This window comes from Pteropus alecto, unplaced genomic scaffold (assembly GCF_000325575.1).
Source record: "Pteropus alecto unplaced genomic scaffold, ASM32557v1 scaffold39, whole genome shotgun sequence".
NCBI classification, from domain to species: Eukaryota; Metazoa; Chordata; class Mammalia; order Chiroptera; family Pteropodidae; genus Pteropus; species Pteropus alecto.
The window spans coordinates 11,344,011-11,361,014 of record NW_006443568.1 but is presented as its reverse complement, the minus strand read 5'-3'; the positions used below and the strand labels follow the sequence as shown (position 1 = coordinate 11,361,014).

Genomic DNA, 17,004 nt, shown 5'->3' with positions numbered 1-17,004 from the left:
GGTTAATGGATTTGTCATTCTGGATTCTCTAGTCAGTCACCCAATCCACTAGCTTACTCAGAACTAAGTTAACAGAAGCTCTCATTCTTAGAGAAACATAAACACACTTATAAATCCAGTGCACTCTTTCTATAAGGCTTTTTCACAGCTGCTCACTTAAGAGACTTCGCAAAATAAAAGACATTAACATTTCTTCCACATACTTCAGTTGGTTTTCTTAATGAATACTGGATAGCTCAGTATAATAAAACTTTCTTTGTAAAATCAAAACCACAAATTTTAACATAATCGGCAGTCTTTATAATTGACAAGTAACAGCCTTATAGCAAGTATTTACTGGAAGGATTTGGTTTTACAAATAATACACAATTAATAAAATGTAGATATGATTATCCAAATGGGCAGGAGGCAAATGATGTAATGAGTTTCAAGAGTATTATATGGCTTTACACTAGGAATGGAATTTTATGTCCCTTCTCTTTTGGAATTTAAAATATGTATGTAATTTATTTTGATGCATGCTGACCTTTTTAAAAAGAGGGTTCGCCTCCTAAGTCAGATTTCAAAGTCAAATGAGAGAAAAATTATCTACTAACAGAAAGCATTGGGCTTTCTTATGCAGAATAACCCCAGTAACTAAAAAACTGAAAAATATTTATGCTGAACTCTTTTTTTTAAAAAAACTAACTACAGAACCATAGTAATTCAATTTCCATATCAATTGATCAAATAAACTTAAATTAGAAATCTGGCAACTTATTAGAACTTTTTTGCTTTTAAAAAATTAAAACACCGTCATATAAGTACATCATTTAAGCAACTGCTATAAATGAGTGATCAAATAAAAATTAGCATTCCATTTTGGGGAAGGGGTATATTTGTCAATCTCAGGTGGGTGCCTACAGAGAAGAGGTCTACTTGAATATAAAGTAAATATACTTCCCAACACACACATTACTGTAGCAGGCTCATAAATAAAACCAAATGAATTAGGTTGGGGAACAAAAAAGATGGCAGGAGGGCAGAAAATCAAATTTCCCAGAACTCATACTTTGTGCCTATTTAAAAAATCTTTAATGCAAATATAAAGACCTCCTTAAATTAACATTTTTTTAGGTTTACATATTAGATTGCTAGATTTATTTTTGTGAGAAGATGAGCTCTGAATCTATTTTCTCTAAATGCTGCTAAGGCAATAATTTACAAGACATCAACAAGGGGAAAGCTCTAAAGTGAGATTTAATATTTACAGTTATGTTCTTCTGTTAAATAGCCACAAAAAAACCTATAAAGTAATATTAGAGGAACATTTCTATAGATGAATAAAATATAATTTGCAATTAAAGAAAAGAATTTTGATTTGGAACCCAAGTTTTGTTCTTATGTTTTTGCTAAGGTTTATATTTTAGGATGGATGGGGGAAGCACAAGAAATTACTTTTCTATAATCACTTCTATTCCCAGTCCTAATTTTCTTCGTGACAACTTTGTAGTTGGTACCATCTAATTTTTAAGAAATATAAACAACGAATTTTATTTGTAGACCCTTTCTTCTCTCCAAGAAAAATCAGGGTTTTATTTATTTAGATTTACAGTTATAGTTTCAAATTGTATTTTCAAAGTTTAAAATCAGCATTTAAAGAATGTTTGGTGTCTTTACTTACACACATGGGCATTAAAAAAAGATGGATCTAAGCTTTACCAGATACCCATGTTGACTTGAAACTACTCTTAAAACAGACTACACAATTTATCGGTTTATAAAAACATAATAGTATTAATAATGCCCATTAACTTACTGTACTATATAATTAAGTGAACTTTTAAAGAGAAATGGGATATACTGACTTTCATCAGCAAATATTTTCTTACTTTAAATCAAGAGCTGCCATAAAACTCAAAACATGATCTAACCAAATTCACAAGGAATTAAGTGGGTAATGATTTTGAAATCCAACTGCTGTCATAATAGACACCAAACAGGAACAAAACACAAAATAAAGGTGTGTCCGTTATTCCCCAATGGCTTATTTTTATAATTTAAAAACATTTTAGACCCACCTAAGAACAAAACGAAAGGGAAAACTTTATGATAATTTAAAAGTGATCCAGACTTTTCTGTACTGTAAAGTCTGGATTCTTTCGTTCCTCTGATTCTCAAACAAAAAATTCATTCCGATAAATCACAATTTATAAAGGAAACAGGGAAATAGATGTTATGAATCGGCCAACAAAAACTTTAGCCATTAGGGATAGTTAAAAAAAATAAGAGGTATTAATAGAAAGTCAGATGTAAGTCTACTAGATATTTTTAAGCCTCTCTTAACAATCCTCGTGTTTCTCAAAGCAAATTTACATAGTAATAGAAAATTATATTCCTAACCAGTAACTGAAGTGCTATTTCCTATCACGTATACTAAAATTGAGTTCAGTACGCAGTGCAATTGACGCCACAGTACTAACATTTTTCCTGTTATATACATTCATTTATCCAGCAATAAAGTTTTCAGACAACAAATCATCCTTTATAGAAAGAAATGTGGGTCAAAATAAATTGCAGTCTGCTTCCCTAACCCCATTTTATTTAATGCAAATTATCCAATGCCTGCAAGAATATTCAAAAGCCTTTGAACCTGTTGTATAAAAATAAAGGACAAAATTTCAAAATCAGAAAAGACTATGAGAGAACACCAATCAATGAAGTGTTATTTGGAATAAATACTAGAATTTAGACTAATCCTCAGTCTGATAGCCACGATACATATTGGAATAGACTTTTGCATGAATTTGATCACTCACATAGGCAGTTATAGTTTGAAAACAATATTCCTTGCAAGGATTACGAATAAAATAATGTTTTAGGACACAATTGAATTTGAAATAGGTAATGTTTTGAATAGATTTTTGAGTTTTATTGAAATCTTACATGAACAAGAAATTGGAAATACAATCACATCAAAGAACAAATTGTCACGGCTTTGACGTTTAAGCCAAACAAATTTTGTAGGGCAGATTTCAAAAAGGTGTGAAGTTATAACAATTTAAAAACACAGTTAACCTACTTCTAGGAATGCAAAACATACAATCATAGGTTATTTTCAATACAAGAAAACTTAAATTGGTTTGCTTTAATTTCTTAAAACTACTAAGACAAAGCACTAGCTTGTATTTTTATTTACAGCATACTCCATACTCCTATGTAATCTATCTCAAATCCAAAAAATGAAACTGTCCAAAACCAAAGGTTCTGCAAAATCATGATTTAACAGTGTGCTCAGCTTGTTTTGAAGCTAAAATGAAGCCTGAAACGATAAAAGCATTGTAATCCCCAGAATAAGGGAACTCTGCAAGCCCAGTAATGTCCAAGAGCATTTATGAAAAGAGGAAAAAAATAAAAAGACTTGAGTATATACACAATAGTGATTTCTTCAGCCCAATACAAATGGCAGCAAATTGCTAAAGATGAAACAGTTAAGCCAATTTTTTTGAAGAATGTAGATCTAGAGCCAATCGTGTCTTGCCAATATCATTTTCAAGCCCTCACTTGTCTATTTCCACTGTTGCCCATAAGTATCCTGATAAAATTCCTGGTTGTCATTATTGTAACCATAGTTACCAGAATAGTCACCACCTTGCTGAAGCGGCTGCTGAGCGATGGGTTGGGAACCCCAGTTCTGTTGGTTGTTGGTCTGACGGCGCTTGGAATCAGGCTGGTTGTACCCATCTGCCTTTCTCTTGCCTCCTACATTGCCCCCACGATTGCCCCGAGCTCCACGAGAACCACGGCCTCTCTGTTGTTGTGCAGGACCCCCTCTGCCACCCCTAGAGCCTCTTGGTGGTCCCAAAGGTGCCCCCCTCTGTGAATAGCCAGCTCTACCTCTTGGAGGTGGTGCTCCCCGCCCCCTTGGTGGTGGTGGAGCACCTCGCCCTCCCCTTCCTCCTCCTCTTCCTCTTACTGCATAGCCATCATCATAGCCGTAGTAGGGATCTTCATAGCCTCCACGATAGTCGTGATAATCATAACCATAGTAATCGTCATAGTAATCTTCATAGCCATAGTAATCTGGAGGGTAGCCATATCCACCTCTCCCCCCACCACGACCCCGACCTCTAATTGGAGGTGGCATGCGAGGAGGAGGGTGATAGTAATAATCTTCATACCTAACAATAGAGGGAAGGGAGAAAAAGAAAAAACAAATTAGTTTACTTCAATACTCTTCTTGATTTTGTTTTATCAACCTGATTTCTTTTATCAAGTTATTCTCTGTTCAAAGGTATATTTGCTAAAATGCAGACTCACGCAGTGCTTCTGGAGGCCTGTCTAGCAGCTTGGCGCTCTTTCCTTTTCTTGTCTGGTGGCTTGGCTAAGACTATTTCAATCTCTTCCCCTTCTATTTCTTTGCCATTCATTTCATCCATGGCCTATACAAAATTAGAAAAATAAATTTATTTTACAAGCAACAGTATTTTAAAACATAACTACATAAACATATCTGTGCCTGTTAATACACGAATTAACAATTTCCTTAAATATTTTAATTTGCAAAAGATGAATCTAGCCACAAACCTTTCAGGATTCAAATTTTTAAATAATAAATACATGATATTCAACATGTAGTTCTTCTACTGTTCTTCCATAAAAAATTTTAAGGCTATTAAACACAAATGAGGTTACTGAATGAGGTCAGCAGTGAAATTCAACAAGAAACTGACCAAAAAAAAAAGCCTGGGTTTACCTTGCAATACTTAACCTGGAACATACTTTGCCTGAACAGTTAGAAGCACAGAGCCCAGGAAAGGCCTAGACTCAAGTACTCACGTGGAAAGCATTCTATGTTCTAGTCCTTTATTTATGTTGTTCCACCTAACAGCCTCTGCCATACTTCAAGTCTCAGGTAACTCAGTAACAAAATATCGCCTCCTCACCACAGCTTTTCTATTTCCCCATACAACTTTTTCCTCTCTGGACATACATAAATATTCTATCCATAATGAGTATTTAGTGATTTACAAATCTCTAGACAAAGATTAAGTCAGTCTAGATATTAATTTACCCCCCCTTTACCACCTTAGCTTTTGGCTAACTTCAGCTAAAGAAACTAAATGAGTCTTGGTATAAATAAAGAATAGAGAATCTACTCTTACCTGGCCATCCTGATTCCCAGATGTTGAGCTAAAAATTTTATGATTTCAGACTTCTCTGGCAACCACCCTACTGTTTTTTATGCAACCAGTAATTTAATACCAAGTGAATCAAAGGAATATTCAGAAGGTATAAATTTTATTAGTTATCTGTGTTTAACACCACTGGCAATTTAAGAAGGCAAACATTAAATTCTATATTATGCTGTGAATTTTATAAGCAATACTGTCTAATTAATTAATGCCATCAAAAAGCAAATCAATAAACTTTAACTAGTCAAAAATTCTTCTATAAGGTACATTTAAAACCTGTACCCTGGGCAGGAAACAAAAACTGCTCAACTAAGAGGTGGTACCACTCCATTGATAGAACATGTAGAAAAAGAACCAAGTCTGAGTCACTGAGGATTTTGGATCCATTTTCCCGGTTACATAAAAAGGCTTCTATTAGTATCCCCCCACCCCTGCAAAAGAGAGAACAAGAGGAAGAAGAACCTGGAAATTTTACCTATCAAAGATGGTGCTGATCCATTATCAACAGAAAGGAGCAATATTTAGGTTTTATGTTCTAGACACTGTATGAAAACACTTTTTTCACACTTTTCATTACGATCATCAAGGAATAAATCAATTATATCCAAGAAATACGTCTACTATCATCGAAACTGATAAAAGTCAAATACTATTAGAATTCTAAAATAAAGGTGAAACTATGAAGAACCATTACCTCAAAATACATCTACTGAATTAAATATGCTGTACTGTATGTAAAGTTATGTACACAGCTCAGTTTCTTTCAAAGGTCCACAAACCAAGGTAAACAAAGTAGTTTTAATACATTTGTTATCTGTTTAGTATTTATAGCAGCTAATTACTATGCCTGTAATATTCCAAGGCATGCTGCTATCAAAACTTAGGTTTGCAAAAACAACAGATTATAAAAATAACTTGCCTGACATCACAAACCTAGTTAGTAATGATTAGGCTTTGAAATACAGAGTCTTTCTTGTTATACTACCACTTTACAGAAATTATTAAAAGAAAGTTTCAGGGTTCAGCAAAGCTGAAAACTAATTTTATTTCTGTTTTTAAAGTCACTTTATGTATTTAGCAAGTTTAAACAGAATTCTAATATTAAGAACCAAAATTTCAAAATTTCTACCTTAACAGCTGCTCCTCTGTCTTCAAAATGAACAAATGCATAATCTTTCAACTTCTTCACTCTTTCGAGTTTTCCAAATTCAGAAAATGACTTTTCCAGTATTTCTTCTGTCACTGTAGTAGCCAAGTTTCTCACAAATAAAACTTTCACCTAATAGAACAAATATACAAAATTGGCATTGGCTACTTAACTTTAGCTCGTCTTAAAGTGTTGCTTCCTATCTTCACGGCATAGGTTTTTCTTCTCTAAAACATTAAGTGCTGTATAAAAACTACCAACGAAATGATTCTGATACTAGTTACCAATTTATATGAATTATTGGTTCCTTCTCCTGCCCTATCATTAAAGTACCTAACACTGTGAATAGGACCTTCAAGAAACCAACATATAATTATTACTAAATTAACTTACAAATTTAACATAGTCCCTAAGTTCCCGCTAAAAAAAGTTTTTCTCATTTTTTCCCCTACAACTGGATAAGGTGATTCTAAAGTTCGTATAAAAAAACAAGCAAGCAAGAATAGCCAGGAAAAAGATAAAAACAAAATTTAGAGACTAGCCCTACTAGATAAAACCAACTATAAAGCTTAAATCATTGAATTAGTGTAGTGTTAATCTGGATGAAGATAAAAGCTGTATCCATATCTCACAATATATACCAGGATATTCCAAACAGACCCCTTGCTTCCCAAAAAAAGGATGTCAGGGGGACTGAAAGTATTAAAAGAAAATAACGTTATAGAAAATTGTACTGGGAAAGGCTTCATGACTTAAAATCTATACTATAAAGGAGTGATGAGTTCAACTCCCCAAAATAAATGACTTCTACATGGAAAAAAATAACACAAGCAAGGTCAAAAAACAAACAACTTACACTACACTCCTTCTTTTACATCAGGGTCCCACAAAAATAAAAAACAGAAAAACTAAATAGAAAAATAGGCGAAATTCCTGATTACATAATTCATACAAAGCAGCACAAATGGCCCTTAAACATGGCCATGCCACTCTGAACGAGCCCGATCCCATCTGATCTTGGAAGCTTGGATGGGAGACCACCTAGGAAGACCAGGTGCTGTAGGTGTAAAAAATAAAAATAAAAAAATAAGGGACTGTAAGCTGACAAGGTCCTTGCAATCTGTGAGGTCGACCAAGGGTTGCCTCGCCTAAAAAAAAAACCAAAAAACAAAAAAAAACACTCATACATAATGAGAAGAAAAATCTTAATGGCTCTGAGATACCATTTGTTATCAGACTGTAATCTAAAAGTTCCACCATACACTATTTTGACAAGGATGAGGAGAAAAGAGGCCTCTTGTTTGCCAATAGGAGGGTAAAATGAGACACCTCCTACAGAGGGGAATCTTAAAAATAATAGATATACATTTACTCTTTGGCCACAACTCTATCCCTAAGAATCTATCCCACAGATATATCTGCACTTATAACAACTGACATCATACAAGCTTATTCATTACAGTATGACGAGAGCAGAAAAAACACAATATATAACTGGTTGAATATACCATGGTACATCCACAGAATGGAGTATTATGTAGCCACAAAAAAATGAGAAAGAGCTCTAACAGCTGATATGGAGATTGCCAGGATAAACTCTTGGTAAGACATTTTTTCATCTCCAAAATGGCTCCAACTTATAGTCAATGTGACAGGCAAGCACTGTGTCATAGTTTAATGGGCAAAATTTTATAATTTCTTGGTGGTACATATAATGGTATACTTTCCTTAGAGCTGATGCAATATAATGGTAAATAAAATAAATATAGATCAGTGAATACAGTTAAGTTGCCAGAAACTACTTGTGTAAGAAATAAAGAATATATACTTATATTTGTATTTGCCTAAGGAAACGTTAAAAGGATAAACCATAGTCTAGTAAAACTGGATGCCCAGAGGGACATGGGGATATGGTAGATTGGGCTACAGGTGGAATTGGGACTTCTCTTGTCTGTACCTCTCTATAGAATTTTGATATTTGAGCTAAGAATATACATTACCTAATCAAACAAACAAAAAAATGAACATATCTACTGAACAAACTGTTGCCTTAGGTTGAGATTTTATGAATAAAAAATATTTGTGGAGAAAATATTAATTCAATGGGTGAAAAAAAATGTAACATTTTCCACCTGTCCCTCTACTCTTTACTTTTCTCAATGCTGTCAATACTGAGGTCTAACTCTACATTAAGACAGGCCTCCAATAATTTACTTTTAAACTTAACATGGATCTTTTATTCTTTTGAGATGAAACCACAATATACTATATAAAAATTACTTGTTGAAATTGTATTAAGAAAGATACATTTAGGCTCTTACATTCTGTTTGATTATAAAACTAACCCAACTTGGCAAAAGATCGTCAATAAATTATAACTGATAAAGTGAAGTAACAGTAGCAGCTTTGGTAAACTCCTCATTAGAAATCAAGAAAGGAGTCAGTATTATTCAATCAAATTTATTCAATCAGTATTGTTCAAGTTTACAGAAGTCTCTTTTTCATTCTGAAACTTGTTCTTGAGGTTTTCTAACCCTATAAAAAGATTTACAATATATTTCAATCTAAAAGGTTACCAGCGGTATGTGAAAAGCGGTTGACAGGCAAATTAGTAGCTACACTTGAGATTTTCTCAGGATTTTATTCCCACCTCTTCTAATGTAATATATCTCTCATGCTATTTAAAAAATGTTTTTATAAACAAGCAATTAAGCTACAATCAATTTCTACAAGGTAAAGTCAAAGTTGTAAGGGATCCAAAGATATTTATCCAATCCCAATAAAGTAGATGACATCCAGTAAGTTTGCTCAAAGTCGCAATTTTATTAAAACAAGTGAAATTAAAGTTAAGCTAGTAAAAAAGAAATCAGGGCTATTTAGATTCCCAGTCCCTTTCCTTGATACCCATCTAACTCAAGGAAAATGAGAAGATACTGAGTAGCACTTCTGAGAGCCTCTGGTTCGTTCTCAATGGATCTTCTCTGCTTAACCCAAAGATGTTTTTTGTCTATGAAAACTCTGTTATACTATCATAAACTGGGACTCTCCTCCAAACTATCAGAGTGAGGACTGCCTCCTAAGAATCTGAAATAAAAAGCTGGAGGAAAAGACTTCTCAGTCCAGAAGAATCCAACAACTAATTTATAACCATCCATAGAATTACCACCTCCCTGAGAAGGGAAAAGACATATACCAAAATACTCAAAAATTCACTAAAAGCAGCAGAAATGCAACTCTGATGTGTCCCTTCGATCCCAGGGGTCACCCCAAAGGAAAGCCTAAGAACCAGGATTCATGGCACTATCATTTACCAAGCAAAGATCTTAGCAATGCAAGTATGGGGAGAAGGAAAGTGAGGTCCCTCTACAGCAGTGGTCCCCAACCCCCAGGCCGCAGGCAAGTATTGATCTGTGGCCTGTTAGGAACTGGGCCGGACAGCAGAAGGTGAGTGGCGGGTGAGTAAGCAAAGCTTCATCTGTATTTGCAGGCGCTCCCCAGCACTACTAGCAATGCCACCTCAGCCCTGCCTCAGATCATCAGGCATTAGATTCTTATAGGGAGCACCAGTCCCTGGTGCCAAAAAGGTTGGGGACTGCTGCTCTACAGGACTTATTATGCATGTTTTCCTCTACCATTTAACAGCAAACATGACAACCCTTTGCCTTTCTTCACAGGGAGAATACTCTAAAGGAGCTTGATCATTAAAAAAGAAAAATTAAAAAAAAAAGAGAGAGAAGAGAAAAATTAGCTGTAAATCTAAATAAAATATAATTCATGGCCATGTAATAAAAGACACAGTATATAACCCATGAAGATTATAATTCATAAGACCCCGTCATTTTCCCTTGTAAAACTTCTGTATAACTAAACAAGTTCTCAGTGTGTATAAAACGACTTAATCAAAAAGATTTACTTCCTTTTGTACATTTAAGCTGCAGCAAAAGGGATGGTTAATGGAAATTCCTGGTTACTAACAAAGGTTGTTATGTCTGGTGTTAAAGCAGGTCCTTGCCTAAACAGTTAAGACCAAGAGCTGCACTTTGTATTTATTATAAAACTCAAAAATTTGAGCTTGATTCTGAGTATAAAATTTAGATGATAACTGTACCTCCATCCCAAGCAATTGCATTTACCTTAGCCATGACTTCTGGATCTGGTTCTTCCACAGGGTCAGCCCATTCAACTGTAACTACATTTCCCCAAACTTTTACTTTTCCACTCATCAGCCGGCGTCTGGCTTGTGCTGCTGACTTGTGATCCTCGTATTCAAGGAAGCAGAACCCCCGATTCTTCTTTTTGTCATCGGGTTGATGATAGAGAATAACGTCCACCAAACCCTCTGTTAAACCAACAGCCAGATAAATAAGCCAAAAGCATCCACCACACATCTAATGATTAGGCAGACCTAAATCCACTTGCTGAAGAGCAAAAAATAACTGAAGAAGCCTCAAAATGATTCACTAATTACCTAGTAGACAATTAAATCAGTATTATTAGATATGAACTTTGTAACAGTATTTTATGTTCCCTTTTAAGGGGTCATGAAGATATAACCATAAACAGCAGGTCCAACTTTGACATATAACATTCTACAGTGTCTTAGAATAGTGATATAACATGACCTTATAAGTTACAAAACACTACCAAATAACTTAGAAACCAAATTATTAATATAAATCAAAGAGAACTAACATTCAACAACTAATCATGTCCAAAAATCATCCTTGGCTCTAACTTAAAAGTTGTGGTTTTTAACAAATATGAAAATAACTGCTAAATATTGGTGTCCATCTGGTCTTAGTTCTGTGCCCTCATCTTTCCATATGTTCCTTCTCAGTAATACCAGCTAGTTCTCACTTTTAAGTACTTTCTCTATCTTTAAAAATGCTTAGATTTTATTTCTAGCCCAGACTTGAAGACATTTCAAATATAACATGTCCAAAACTACACCACCACTCCCCAAATCTGTCTCTCTAGACTTCCCTATCTAATAAATAGTACCATCATCTGGGTTCTCAAGACAGAAACTGAACTCATTCTTGATTTCTTCCTTAACTTCATCTCCCCTACCTAATGCCAAGCCAATCTATCTTTTGCATCTCCAATGCTATTACCTTAGCCCAATCTCTTCTACCGGGACTACTATGAAAGCTTCTATTCTTAACCCCCTCTGAGCCATTACCATATAACAGTAGGAATAATATTCTATAAACAGATGTTATACCCTGCTTAAGACCTCCAAATACCTTCTCATTATACATACAATAAAACCTAAACTCCTTACATGGTCTACTTCACCGCATATAATTCTATTCTTAATTCTACCTTTTAACAATACTGGCCTTCTCTCTGTTACTTTTATACACCAAGTTCTTTCTTGCCTTAGTGCCCTGGCATGTGTTGCTCTCTTGGAATGCACATCTCTTTGCTCTTTACATGGTACACCTTCCTCATTCTTCATGTCTTGGATGAAATGTCACATTATCAGAAAAGCTTTCCATAACCATCAAAAAACACAGATAGCAGCTATTCTCTAGCTAAATATCCTTTATTTCCCTCTTCACAGTGCTTATCAAAATGTGTAAATATTTTTTTGTCTTATCTCTTTCCCCCAAATGTAAGTTCTATAAGGGCAAGGAATAGATCTCTCTGATTGACCACTGCATCCCAGCACACAGCACAAATACCAGCACTTAACAGGCACTGGATGAACACTTGCTGAAAGAATAAACGGATATGAAGCCAGAAAGGAGCTGGCAGGCAATAAAAACATGATGAGGTCAAAGAACTGTGCCATTAGGGCTATCTGACCAACGCAATTGATGGATAGTGGCAGTGGTTTCAAAGTGGGATGCTAGAAGTCAAGATTCCAGAGTGGCTAGAATATGTGGCGACAAGATCCAGAATGTGACCTGGATGTAGGGGAACTGAAGTAGAGGAGTGGATATGAGGTGGTCACAAAACAGAGGCTAGGGCATTAGATGGTTCATCCACATAGATATAAAAGTATTAAGAGTAAGTCGATTTAGGGCAGAAGAGGAAGACAGTGAGCCAGCAGCAATCTTCAATTAATGAAAGACTAAAATCAGAAGAGCAAGAGATGACAGCTTGAAGGAAAGAGAAAGGATAGGTATGTCTGGATGACAAAATATAAAGGATTAGTGGTTTTTAAAAGGGAAAGCAATGGTCTAAAACAGTGTTGAGCCACAGCTGTCATTTAGTGGTATCCATCAGCACTTAAAAAATGAAATGGAATAGAAAATATCAGACTAAAGCATGTATAATAAGTGAAAGCATGGTTTCATTAAATTTTGTTACACAGAAATGTATATAGACTTGTGATATAAAATGCACTTCTCCATCAATTCCATGAATTTAGACTTGGAAATTTTGAAAAATCTGATCTAGAGGAGGCAAAAGGAAAGAGGAGGATAAGAACTCTCAACCCGTTGGCCCTAAAGCACACTGAATGTCAGAGGGGAAAAGCCTTCACTTGAGGGCTACAGGACAAAGACTCTGGCAAAAGAAAAGGTTCAATTAAGGCAAAGAAGGGGACATTCCAAGAAATTTAGGATATGAGGGAACTTGCTTAGTCCAAACCACTATAAAGCAGAAAAGAGGTGATTTAGACACTGAATAGACATTTGAATTCTTAAGATTAATATAGACCTTTTTTTTGCACTTATAAATAACCACAGATTTCCCAAAACTAACTTCTAAATACATTTTTGTTTTACCTGTGACTTTACTGAATTCTTCCAGAATGTTTTCTTTAGTCTTATTCTTCGGAATTGATCCAACAAAAAGCCTGTTGTTTGCCACAGAAATGCACACTCCAAGATGTTTACCAGGGCGGATTTCATAGCTGTCACACTGCAAGGAAGAAAAGAACCAGATACCCCACAACCACCCCTAACTCAGGACTGATCTCGATCTAAAAAATTTAACAATTTACGGTCAAACACTCCCTGCTTCATGAACTCAGAGTTCCTTCAGGCTTGCCAAAATATAAATGTGTAACTAAAACAGTCTCATTTCTGCTTAGTTCACTGCTCCTCCATATATAAATGATTCAAAGTTATTCATTTTATTTTTTAAAATATCTTACTTCATGTGGTGACAGGAAGAAATCTAACTATAGGGGGTGAACACACAGTGTAAATATATATATATGCCTTACTGTTAAAGTGTATAGCTAAAACTTATTGGATTTCGTTAACCAATGTCACCATAAAAAAAATAAAATAAAATAAAAAATAATAAATAAAAAAAAATCTTATTTCATATTTCAACTTTATCTAAAATTTTTTTCCCAGAGAATTTCAGAACAACTACCAGAGACTTATTATTCAGGGTCCTTAGAAAGGAAATTAGATCTAGATAAGCCATAAGCAAAATAATAAAATATAATGACTATGTTTAATCAATGCAAAAAAAAAGTAATACTTCATTCTACACAAAACAGAATTCTAAATATATACACATAAGGTTTTAAACTGCGTATCAAACACAATCCTTTCAAAATTATATGAAATGACAGGAATAAAAAATGTTTTATTTAAATCACTGTATAATGGTTTCCTTGATAAACTTTAGCTTCTCATGCTTCAACATTACTTACCATTTACTAAAATATGTCATTAAAAAATGAAACCATCCATACATTGCCAGAAATGTAGAAATAAAGCTTTGAAAACTTCTCAATATTAAATAAACAAACTGTAAGGAAATGTCCATAACAAAAACTAAAGTCTGGGCCAAGCCAGAAGTGGAACTAATTTAGAAGCAATTAATGAAACCAAAGAAAGACTTGATAAAAAGGTTATCATTCCAGAAGGATTAGAACTAGACTAAGTGAGGTCTTTACATGTTTAGCAAAAGTTTATGCCAAAACATGACAGTTATTTTAAGTTACTGAGATGGTTGTATCTTAATGCAGTAAGACTGAAGATATACTTAATTTGCAGAACTTTGTTACTACTACTACTGCTCTGAAATAAGGGCAAAAAGTAAAAGGCCCTACAGAAAAGAATTAGTAAACTACTATTTTATAATAGAAAAGAGAAAGATTAAAGACAGAGAGGACTGAAGAGCTCAGAAACAAAAAGATAGAAAACAAGAACATACTTAGAAAATAAATAAATTGTATGATTACGCTGGGACAAAAATAAAAAAGATTCACAACCATTTCCTGAATTGTATCCTGAAAGTCACTATCGCCTATTGTTGTTTCCCAGAACCTATCTCAGCCTTCACTGCAGTTTAAGAATCCTATCCTAAAGTATAACAGCAAGAACTGACATCCTTTTTTGTCCTAAAGCAAAAGAGAACTGCAGAAGCCAAATATTCAAATGAAACTTTAGATATTAATCATTCTAATGGATAACTTTTATAATTATGGGAGACTTTCCCTAACACATTATTTCTTGAGTACTTTCATTTTTTTTACTTTTATAATCAGAAAAAATAGAGCAAAGGTTACATACCAGTTCGCTCAATATAAAAACATCCAAAGCAAAAACTAAATAAAATAAAACAATGTTAACCGCAAACATTTTTACTTGAGGTAATTTTCTCAAATAATGACTTGCTAGACAGTGGGTATTTGTTATCACATACCAGTTTAACAGCTTCCTGTGCAGCTTCCTTTCCACAGAAGGTGATAAATGCATACCCTCTGTTCTGACCAGACAGTGGATCCATCATAAGACGTAGATCCCAAATGGGACCAGCCTTTTCAAAAAGGGGCACCAACTCATCCTCATATAAATCTCTTGGTATTTTACCTACAAAGACCTGAAATAAAACCTCTGTATTAGAATCCCAATATAAGCATTTAATTTTAGAGCCATAAAGTCTAACTGCCTTTTCTTTAAGGGGGTGGGGACACAGAGATAGTCAAGAAAAATGGAAACAATTTAAATCTTACGGAACTAACTCTAGTTTTTATTATTATGACTTCAGAATCATCAATATAGAATATTCTATATTAAAAATGGAAACTGACCAGTAAGTGTGCAAAATTTGTACTAAAATTTGAAAATTATGTCTTTTGCTCACAAAAATAAAGAGCATGTATTATCTTCATGGAAATATAATGTCTGTGTTTTTATAAAAATAATTAAATACAAGATTTATGTGGTCTTCCTCAAGTTTTCTCAACTCTAATATCTTTACTATTAAGAACTCCAGTGCTTCAATGCATCCTCTTTCTCCATCAGAACATTAAAAATATAAAAAAAATTCTTCACCATATGAAGATTTGGTGTTCTGTCTTAATTAAAATTACATTATAGGATTAAATTGTAATATACAATGTTAAATTAGAATTAAATAATCAGAAACCTTCTCAGTATTTATCATCAGACCACAATTTTCTTCAAGCTTCCACCATGTCAGCAACATTAAAAACAATCTTTTACATTAAAGCATTTGCAATCCACACAGTCTTAAAGAGTAAATTAGTATTTGCATGAGATGAATTTTCTAGTCAAACTCTTCTACATCAACATTTCATATTCTGAAAAAATGACCTGATTAATAAGTAAGTAATAATAGCAATCCAAAAGATGTAAAATTATACTGAATATTAAATTTCTGATGTTTAAGTTCTACAAGCTGTGCTATCTTAATACAATCTTTTTCAAAATAATCGAATTCACCTTCACTGCTGTCTGTACCTGAGGTCTTCTTTGAATCTCTAGCATGATTCTCACGCAACCTATTCCAATTCTTCTATCTCCTTAAAGTCTCCAATGCTCATTCACTAAATCTCATTCTAAGATTGTCTGGGAAAGTTATTGGTTTCCTCATAGTCTTTCTTCTCAGCCTTAAAAACCTTTCTCAGTATCTATTTTCATACCTTTCCTTTGCCTCAGAGAGAGAAATTTACTTCCTTTCCACGGTTAACTCCTTTATCCTAATAAATAAGCTCATTTCTTCTCACCACCTTCTGGAAATCATTACAAACCTTTGTCCCTTCAAGTCTACTTTGCTCAGTACATCCTTTCCTTCCCACTGGTTCCTTCCTCTGTCTTCAAACATGCCAAATCTTTCATAACAAAACAAAATACCAACAAAAAATCCTTACTTTAGCTTATATCTTTCCTTTCATTTTTATGTGCTTTGAACACACACCCCATGTTTTAATTCACTTGTGCAGTTATTCTTTTCAACACATCTACTATATGCTTAGTACTATGCAGCTACAGTGAAATATATATAAAACATTTAAAGTGTCATCTAAATGATATCCCTACAGAACCATCTAACGAAAACTTACTCTGAAAATCACTTGGCATCTATGCTCTCTCTAAAATTGTCTTCTTCCTCTAACTCTAACACTAAACTGCATGCCCAATGTCATAATGGACTTCTAATAACCAAATTCAAGTCCTTCCTCAGTCTCATTGTCCTTGCCTTCTCAACAAATATTAACATTGGTGATGCTACCTTTTGAAAATTCTCTTCCCTTAGGTCTTCAGAATCCACCACTAACCTGGTATTTAATTACTTCTCTAGCCTTTCTATGGTGATTCTTCTATCCATCCAACAGTCTGTGTGTTTTCCAAGGTTATGGCTCTATCTTCTATTCTTCACTGTATTTTCTTTAAAGATCATATCCATTCCTAAAGTCTAAAACTATAGTTATCTCCCAGATCCACATTGCAAGACCTAATTCTG

At 34.1% G+C, this 17,004-nt stretch overlaps 1 protein-coding gene across 7 annotated transcripts in view; it reads right to left on the bottom strand.

Moving 5' to 3' along the window:
• Positions 1–2,884: 2,884 nt before the first annotated feature.
• HNRNPR (heterogeneous nuclear ribonucleoprotein R) overlaps positions 2,885–17,004 on the bottom strand; it is a 29,688-nt gene continuing 15,568 nt past the window's right edge. For 4 of the 7 annotated variants that reach the window (XM_015598879.2, XM_015598876.2, XM_015598878.2 and 1 more), the window contains 6 exons: positions 14,941–15,117; positions 13,059–13,194; positions 10,455–10,669; positions 6,304–6,453; positions 4,300–4,421; positions 2,885–4,160 (listed from right to left, as the gene is read on the bottom strand). In XM_015598879.2, the coding sequence (XP_015454365.1) occupies positions 3,548–4,160; positions 4,300–4,421; positions 6,304–6,453; positions 10,455–10,669; positions 13,059–13,194; positions 14,941–15,117 (1,413 nt within the window). In that variant the 3' untranslated portion in view covers positions 2,885–3,547. The remainder of the gene's footprint in view (positions 4,161–4,299; positions 4,422–6,303; positions 6,454–10,454; positions 10,670–13,058; positions 13,195–14,940; positions 15,118–17,004) is intronic. The other 3 variants (XM_006924453.3, XM_006924455.3, XM_006924456.3) reach the window with 1 other exon arrangement.